Source organism: Panonychus citri, unplaced genomic scaffold (genome assembly GCF_014898815.1).
Source record: "Panonychus citri isolate SS breed McGregor unplaced genomic scaffold, ASM1489881v1 Contig00100, whole genome shotgun sequence".
NCBI lineage: Eukaryota > Metazoa > Arthropoda > Arachnida > Trombidiformes > Tetranychidae > Panonychus > Panonychus citri.
The window spans coordinates 131,994-142,180 of NW_026515505.1; the positions used below are offsets into that span (position 1 = coordinate 131,994).

Consider the following 10,187-nt stretch of genomic DNA (forward strand, 5'->3'; position numbering starts at 1 on the left):
CTTTGAGCTAAACTGCGAGTTGGGATAGGAACGTGATTTTCCGTTAGGAATACACTTATTTCCTCAAATTCTAATTCTCTTAAGGTTGCCATTGTATTCACAAGGGTTGTCTCACTTTCTGAGTCTGATGAATTCACTGATTCACTTAAATCTTTAAGAGTATTAGATGTGTTTAAAGATGAAGAGGGATAATTTCCTCCTCTAGTTCGTACCATAAGGTCACAGAACTTCACTTTTTCAGAACAGAACTAACACAGATCCTGCCTGGGTCGCCAAGTGAAGGGTAGAATTTATTGAAGTTCTCAAGAACACAGGAAATTACACTGATTGTTCAAGGTAGATTATCACCAAAACGGGATTGGTGACGGGAATCAAAAGATTTGACTTGTCCCTCACAGTTTACAAGTCTAACAGATACTTTACAGGACCTGCACTAGTTATAAGTGAAGTTTCAATTACCACAAGGATAAAAAGTTCTTAATCTTAATTTTAAGATTAGGGTTAACACAAGGTTAGAAAATACTTAAGTACAATAGACTCAAGAACACTCATTAAAATAAACTCAGGGATTCAATTTGAATTTGTTCTAACGGTTTAGACTCAGGGATTCCTCTTGGTGAATTTGTTCTAAATCACAGTAGACTCAGGGATTCAATGGTTTGAATTTGTTCTAAAACACAATAGACTCAGGGATTCCTCTTGGTGAATTTGTTCTAAATCACAGTAGACTCAGGGATTCAATGGTTTGAATTTGTTCTAAAACACAATAGACTCAGGGATTCAAATAATTCAGAATTTGTTTTATTTTAAGATATAAAAGAACTGAATTTCTAATCCAACTTAATGATTTGGATTCATAAGAAAAACTAGTTAAAGTAAACGGGGTTACAATGGTTTTTATACTGTTACAAAATTATTTTGATTAAACTAATAATGGGGTTAATTGTTACCATAAGGAACCAATGTCTAGTCATTGAGACGTTTGTTTGGCTTGATTAAGCTCTGTTATCTAAAGACTTTTGGCTTTTTTCCTTATTTGGGTAAATGATTAAAATGTTAATTGTTATGATTAAAATGATAAAATCAAGATTAAAAAAGCATAGATAAGAAATTAAAAAGTTAATCTGTATCAACAGTTCACTTAAGTGGCAAACAATTAGATTAGATTAACCTTTGACTATTACAAAAGGAAAATGAAAAATAAGATAAATTAGGTAAATTAACCTAAGTAATTAATAAAAATGAAAATTGAAAAAGAAATTCAAAATTGTCTTAAGAATCAGTGGTGAGATTTGATTAGTCCAAATAACAGAATTGGAAACCTCTCAGTGTTTTCATCATCGAGGATTCTGAAGATTTTCAATAATAATAATCAATAGCTTCATGTGATTGAATCACCTTAATCATTAGATTTCGTGTTCAAGTTTTCATTAAAATTATCACATGAAATTTATCAATCTGATTGTTACCATTATTTTATTCTTTACATGGGAACAAAAATAACACCATGATCATCATTCAAAAGAAATATAATCATGATGACGATAATTATCTATCAGGACAATTTAATAATACCTAATATCAAAGTGAAAATAACGGTAATTGTGTAGAGTAAAGGTCTAAATTAATTTGAGTCCCTTGTGGGAATTAGAGGTTTTTATTTATTTCTTTTTGATCATTTTCACTCAGATTATATCTCCATGAAGATGATGATTAAAGGATAACAGGTAGGTGATAAAATTAAGCTTAAATCATGGTTAATATCATGAAATTAGTGTGTGAGATTTGCAGGAGATACAAAAATTCTGTCAACAAAATAAAAAGAAAGAAAATAGTCTTGAGCAAATTTTCGGACAAGAATCTAATTTTTTTTTTCGATTTTCGAAAGTTTTCAACAATATCTTCATATTACATCTGATTTCGAGCTTTTCAGAACTTTTCTCCTTCAGAGTTTTTGTTCCAATAATCATTAAAATGATTATTTATCAGTTTTTCTCCTACATAATCTTTTAATAACCTTAAGAGCCAAATAAAGATACAAAGTTTCAGCTCTTATCTTATGAACTAAATGATTAGGGATGAAGTTTGAAACTTTGTTTCTTTTTCGTGATTCATTTACCTGAATGGTCAATAATAAATAATATCAATTAATCCAAGAATATTGTTGATACAAGAGAATAGTTGAGCAAAATAACTCGAAACCTTTTCATTCGTGATTATATACATTTTTCCCTTCATATCTCCAAGAGAGAGAGAGAGAGAGAGAGAGAGAGAGAGAGAGATGAAACTTTTCTACTTATTCTTCTGATAGAAAAAGTTTCTCGAGAACCTTTTGTCCATAACTTTTCCTCATTCTCATCATTAGAAGATGATTATTATTATTGTTATATTATCATGATAACACGGACAATATAATTCTAACCAATTGGTGGACATAAGTACCAAAAGGTTCATCGAGAATCCTGAAGTTGACGTGGTTCCTTCAATTTCTCGAGTATTATCATCATTATTATCATCATCATCATTGTTGGAGCAATGGAAGAATGAAGAAGGAGAAAAAAAGAGTTTCGATGATGAAAATAATGAGAACAAAGGGAGAAAAGAAAAAAATATCAGAATTAGAGGAAAAGTGGGAAGAGGAGGTAAAAATAATACAATGATAATATATAAGTTATTTGCAATGAGATAACTTTTTTCATCTTCAATGATAGTAAATGAGTTTATCTTGATAATAGTAATGATAATATAATAATCTACCTGATGATAAAAATGATGTTACAGTGAATGGTTTGTAATTACATTATAAGCACAATATCACTTGATAATAATAATAATAATAATCTGATACAAGGATATAACTTAAATCAATATCGTATGTTGATAATAAGCAAGATAAAATTGATTGATACATTATTATTATCACTCAATGTTGATAATTGTATTTGGAAAATTATTTCTCAATCTAATATTTGGCCAAGGTAAAACTTGTATTATTATAATTGTATATACGGTTGATAAATAGTGGAATCGTAAGGATATTCAGAGGATTCAAGTGATTTTTATCAGTTTTGTTGTTTTCTCTTCTTTTAATATTATCATGAAAATCATCATGATGCTTTTATACAAATTCATCTCCGTTGAAATTATTATTATTTTTTCTTGTGATTGTCTCTTCTTTTGATATCATCTTCCTTTTATTGTATATACCTACATGGATCTTTTCATCTTCATCTCTTTTTTTTCCACCTCATCTTATTCATTTTATGTACACACATATATATTAATATGTACACGCAATTACACACCCGAGAGCACATTCAGCTAATATATTTATAAGAAGATGAAGACAAAGATGAGGAACGAGGAGAAGAAGGAAAAAAATACATTGTTGTCATGGGAGATTCCAGAATAAGAGGTATGAGATGCGTAATTGCTCACTTATTCACTTTGATGGAAGATGAAGATGTGAATGAAGAAAAAAGGAAAGAATAAAAAAGAAAAGATGGAAAATGAGTGGTTTATATTTCTACAGAGGTAAAAGAAGGAGAATAAAAAAATTCCAAGAAGAAAAAAATGATGAATAAAAGAGGATGGGGTCAGGCAGAGTAACCATTTAGTAGGAAAGATGAGCAAGTTACATGAAGATGATGATAAAAGTTCATTGAAGCTGAATTGGTGGAAGAAAAAAGCTTGAAATAATAATTGAAGATAATCTTTCCCAATTAACGCTTATAATACATTGTGATAACATTGTTTCTTCCTTTGTTTCTCCCTTATTATCATCCTCATCATTCACGTAGGGGACATAACGGTAACATCATTCAGGTAATTACAGTAAAGAAAAACAAAAAATACTCAAGAAAATAGAGAGCATGGGTGGATGGAATTGAGTTATAATAATGAAACATGAAATGATACCAGAGACAAGGGAGGAAAGAAAAAAAAGCAACTGTAACAACGAGTGAAATCCTCACAATGATGAGGATGATGAAGATAATGATGAGAGAAAGAGAGAGAGAGAAGAAAAAAATAATGATGATGATAAACACTAGAGCTACATCTTAATGCTTAACTTTTTGTTTCTTGGTGATAATAATTATCATGATGATGGTAATAAGTATGATTGAGTTGGGGCTGGTGGATAAAAGTTCTAGAACCATAACTGACAACAATTACCAAGAACTTTTTTGTCATTTGATTGTAATTACAATTTTTAACTCTTCTTTTTCAATCTCTATTAACTCTGAGTAAAGGTGATTTCACATTTAAATTTTCATAGTAATTGCGATTTCTGTTGATTAATATATTAATCATTTCGAGCTACAGTTCAACTAATTAATGTTCTTCCAACTGAGTTCATTTAATGTTAACTCTTTTTTTTTATTGTTATTGAAATTACTTGATAGTAATAAAGATAGCATAAAATCAGCTCAATGATATTCATGAACTTTTCAAAGAACCGAGATATTATCTGTAAGCGATGAAATATCGGACGGATTTAGAAGATCAGGTTTTAAAGAAAATAAAAAAAAATTCTCATCTTTTCTTTTGTAACAAAATGTTATTATTACATGTGATTCTTGGCTTGTTTGGTGATCAGTTGAAGATGGAAAGATGAGGATGATAATGATGATGGTGAGCAACAAGAATCTCTTGAGAATGTTTCTTTTTTCTTCGTGAGTTTAACCAATCATGATGGGTAAAGATCGTTGATCACTTTGAGTATCATCATGAAGATGATGAAGATAAAGAGTCGAATCTTTTTTTTTCATTTCTCAGAAAGATTTTTCCCTTACTATCTCTCTCTTTTCTCCGTAGATTCTCTTATTCCTCATTGAGAATCAACCCAAGTCAAACAATTTGTCATCGTTCCCCTGTCTCAAGAGATTTACAATCTTAATCACAATTATGATTGCAAAGCTTATCATCATCATCATGATCCACTTTTTATTATCATGAAAAGTTACTCTTTTTTATCTTGCTCTGCCCAACTCTTATGCCTAATCACAACATCATACATGAGGATAGATGTATTATAAAAAAAAGATGAAGATGAAGATGATCAAAAGGAAAACAAAAGATGATGAAAAATGATGAATAGATGATAAGAAAAAAATGAGGAAGCGTGATATTGCATATACGCCCAATTATAAGGATAATCATTAAGTCAATCAGTCATCTTGTTGATACTTTCACAGAGAATGGCTGTTTATCATCAGAGGGAGAAAGAGAGATAAAGGCAATGTTGCCTTGAGATTTTAACAATAATTTATTATCTCGACATGAGAATGATAATAATGATGATGGTGATGAGTTGGATAACAATGATAATAGATTTACTTGTGATTATTTTCTTGATGTTGGCTTATCACTCCCAGCCCCTAGAATCCATCATTTGTTATTTATCTGTATAGAAATAATCAGGACCATGTAACATGGGAACAGAATTTGAAAAATTGAGCTTCAACTGTTTTTTACGATGTTTCCATGTAAATTGCATCATACTTAACAATCTCCCGATTTTTTTCTTAAACTTTCCTAAGTACTATTAATAACATCGCTCTCTCTCTCTATAACTTGTATTCTTTTGATTTTCGTGTGATGATTTGTCTTTTTCTTTTTTTTGTTAAATTCTCTGTTCACTTGTCATTCTTTTTATCAACTACATCATGTAATATCAACCCTTGCAAATCTTTATCTACAAAATTTCATTAATCTACTGATGAAATCCTTTTATTATCTTTCATGATTACCATTGTGAATAAATAGATTCCAAGTTATATCTTATTCATCATATGATAAATTATCACTGAAATTTTATTCTTCCTCATGAAACTATCATGCTTGAGTTCATGAATGATGATTGAATATCTAAATCTTTGTTTGTATTTTTTAGAATTGATGAAAAAATGAACTTTTTGACATTTTTTGCTCTTTTCAACTTTTCTATCGGCATCACCATCATAAAACTATTTATTGATAAAAGAAAAATAAATCGACATGTTGAAATCACTGTTTTTCGTTCATCATTGACTGATATCCACATAATGGTGATGAACATTAGATTATATCAACAAGAAACACTGATTGCTCTGGTTGTATGTAAGATGACATGTTTTTAAAAAAAGTTGATTTTATCTAATGATCAGAGAATGAAGTTGCCAAATTTCATGATGAATTCAATTCCAGATTCAAGTCCCGTGATAATTGATTTGATTATCTGTTGCTTATAGATGAATGATAGATTCCGAAATTGGAGTGCGCGAAAATTAATGATTGATCATTGAAAGATTGTCAAAATTATGAATTCAAAATGAGAGTTTTCCAAAACTCAAACTGCAAGTAGTGTTTCACAATACCGATAAAAAGTAATAATTGAAAAGTATTGGCATTGGACTGAAAATATCAATAATTTTCAATACCACGCGAAATTAATGTGTGTACTTTACAATTAGTATTAAAATAAAATCGAGTGGAAGTGAATTTAAAAACATTAACTTGTTCACGTTTTAGGCTTGATTCTATTTCTCTTCTCAGAGATAATAGTACCTGTTTTCCAAAATAAACTCACAAGGAACTGATGTGAGTCGAATGGTTAGAAATTTTATCGCCAGATTATGAATCTGGGGCCAATTTGATTTGTTATTCTTCCAAAAGAGAAGAGGATTTTCGTTACGGTCGATTACATTGGACTCGAGATAGTGGCAAGACCAACATGCATACCTGATGTTGGGGTATATAATTTCTTAGCAGCATTATCATGAACACGCCAAATAGTTGTTTCATAAGTTTTTGCATGAATAGTTTGAGTCGTTGGTACATCTGCTAGAAGAGCACTGAGATTCGCTACCGATTGAAAACAGGATGAAGTAGAGTTGCAGCTTATATTCTTAAAACTCTGGTCCAATAGTGCTGCATGAGCAAAGAGTGGATTCATTTCGATACCATCGAATCGACGTTCAGCTTCACTGAACAAGTTTTATCCCAATTGAAATTGCTATGCTATCGGTGGCTTTTATCTCTCTCAAGATTACCCTGTTGCAATTGAAAAATCGAATGGTCATTTATATCATCACATAACTTTCACCTGAAATACTTTCAGTGAATTGGACAAAAAGCTCGCGGAAATCACAAACTTGAGTCAAACATACAATCTTTTCATCGTCTAGATCGACTTAACGCTTTCCATGTTAAACCAGGGCGATTGAAATGTTTGTATGCAACTTCAAATAACGTTTGCACATGAAGTAAGTCGAGAGTGAGAGATTTCATGTCATCTTCTTCTTGTTGACTGATTACATCATTCATCATGTTGTAATTTTGTTTACACTTGGTTGAGATTGATTGTATCGACCAATATTTTCATCCACTTGCCATTCATATAAAAACAAATTACAAGAATTTCTTAATGAAAAATAAAAATGTAATGAAAATCAAAAAAATTAAAATTAAAATGAAATGGAAATCAAAGAAATGAAAAGTGAATTTATTATGGTGACAAAAAGACTCCTTTCCTATTTAAATGCTTAACAGCCAACTTTTTGTATGTTTCGACGGTGGTCATGGTTTTCATCAGTATTTTGACAGTCTCAAAAGGATACACAGAGTAACAGGTCTTTTTCTCGTCTTCCTTCGATGTCCAAGTCCGATTCGCCCGTTTTACGTATATGCAACAGCCCGTTTTACGTATAAGCTCCGTGCTCACGCTCGGTTTCTGGCCATTGAATCTGCATCTATAACTGAAGATTTGGCGTTGTACACACAAAGTCGATACAAGCGGCTTCTCGAGTTAGTGCGCTCGAATTAAGTTTAAGTTGCTAACGTAACAGCAAAGATAGGAGAACTAATTCCCATTTCTCTCTCCCTGTTTTTTATTAGGTTTCCCATCCCGAATATTATTAAGATTGAAATCTCTGAGGAGGACGATCGCGTCAACTGGTTATTTTCTGGACCTGCGGTTATCGTGCTTGAAAAATAGAAGCCAAACACGAAAACAATAGCTTCAAGTCTTTAGTGTCAGCATCAGGACTTCGATGCAAATTTATTGTGGCGGTGACACAATCATTAAACTCCTTAGAAAAGATCACGCCATTAACCTGCATATCACTTCGGCCACAGTCAGAAGAATCGAGTAAATTGGCATAATTCATCCCCTGTCACAAGAATGATAAGCTACTGGGTGACCAATAATATGTTGTTTTTTTGAACATACCGCTCAAATTCGCGAAGACGCTTAGGCTAACTTTTTTTGCTGGTCATTTTGACAGTATTTAGTTGAAGTTTTGTTGACACTGAAAATTTTTGAAATTTGACCATTTTTAAGAAAATTATGGCAGATATTACGATAGAACAAAAAGTCAAATTAATCGAGTGTTATTACACAAATGGAAAATCTAAAGCTGCTGCTGTACGAGCAATGGAAAGTCATTACGGGAATGATCTCAATTGTCATCCTAATACATTAAAGAAGTAAGTTATTAACTTTTCAATTTTTACGATTTTTGCATTTTTCTCATTTTTTTTGTCAGTTCTTTAAACTCTTGTTTTTTCTTGTTTTTTCTACATGAATTATGACAAATAGTCTTATTAAGAAGTTTCTACTAACTGCGTCCATGGATGATCGACGTAGTGAAAATCCAGGAAGACCATACGAAGTTACAACCCCTGAAGTGGTAGACAAGGTTGAAGCTCACTTTGAAGAAAATCCAAAGGACTCAATACGTCGAGCAGCTCAGGTTCTTGGATTAAAACGTGAATCTTTACGAGTTATGTTGAAAAAATTTCTTAATTTCCACCCATACAAAATATCGGTGCATCAAAAGTTAACGGAAGCTCATAAGGCAAAACGAGTTGACTTTTCGAAAAAAGTTTATGATGCTATTGAAAATGGGTCACTAGGTGTTAAAAAAATAATTTTCAGTGATGAAGCTCACTTTGATTTGACGGGATATGTCAATAAACAAAATATGCGATTTTGGGCTATAGAGAACCCATACTACACAACTAACACAACAGCTCATCCAATAAGGCTAACAGCATGGGCTGCCATCTCCCGGAAAGCTATTTACCTCACAACTTTCACAGAGACTGTCACAGGAGAATTTTATAAGCAGATATTGATAAGACGGTTTTACCCATGGTTGACTCGAGCCGCAATTCCAACTGATTCCTGGTTCATGCAGGATGGTGCTACTCCACATCGAACACACGATGTGTTTGAAAGCCTTGCCACCAAGTTTGAAGGCCGTGTTATTGGTCTTGGATACCCAGCGTTTCAAGGGGGCGGAATAGAGTGGCCACCTTATAGCCCAGACTTAAACCCATGTGACTTTTTTTTATGGGGGTATTTAAAAGATAGAGTATATCAGAGAAACCCAAAAGACCTAAATCAACTCGAATCAGCCATTAAAAATGAAGTTGCAAACATCGACGATGAGATGCTAAATCGTGTTTACATAGGCTTCCTTCGTCGCCTGGAGGCGTGTCACCTATCAGGTGGAGGGCACTTTGAAAATATTTATGTATAATTTTGAAGTGTCTTCTTTAATTTAAGACATAAAAAACAAATTTCTGTCAAGTAATTACGAAAATATAACGATTTAAAAAAAACAACATATTATTGGTCACCCAGTACGTTACAATATATTGATAAACGAATGCGTTTCCCGGATTAGAAACATCCATTTTTTTAATACTTTAACTCATCATCACATTAACTTATCTTTTCTGAGAAATTCTCATCACTCGAAATGGCACCATCAACGATCAAATTCAAACAATGAGCAGCTCAGTGAATATGTGGACCAATCGCTTTAGAAGCTTTCTTAAAATTAGCAACACCATTAGTTGTTATAGCTGTGACCTTAGCAATTGGTATATCAAACTCTTCGAGTGTTCAATGTTAGAGTCAAATGTTATCAGCCATAGCACAGTCTTTGAATCGATAAGCTTTCAAACAAACACTGAATTGCTAATAGTTATCAATAAAATGAACTGTGATTTCATTATATGCTACTTGATTAGCTACGGCTTTCCACTCATCACTGGTGATTGATATCCATTCAACTTCATTTACAACATCCTGAGTTTATTAGACTTGATATCGAAAAGTCTATCGATGATTCTTTTCACTTTATTCCTATCTGTTGGCTTGTAATGTAAATTAAGTGAATGCTAGAATTCAGTGA

The 10,187-nt window shown here is 32.0% G+C and overlaps 1 protein-coding gene across 1 annotated transcript; it reads left to right on the top strand.

Annotated features, from left to right (window-relative positions):
- Positions 1-8,206: 8,206 nt before the first annotated feature.
- LOC128388492 (uncharacterized) lies at positions 8,207-9,602 on the top strand. The gene is made up of 2 exons (XM_053347901.1): positions 8,207-8,469; positions 8,582-9,602. The coding sequence occupies exons 1-2, from the start codon at positions 8,330-8,332 to the stop codon at positions 9,525-9,527; spliced, it is 1,086 nt and encodes a 361-aa protein (XP_053203876.1). The 5' UTR covers positions 8,207-8,329; the 3' UTR covers positions 9,528-9,602.
- The last annotated feature ends 585 nt before the right edge of the window (positions 9,603-10,187 follow it).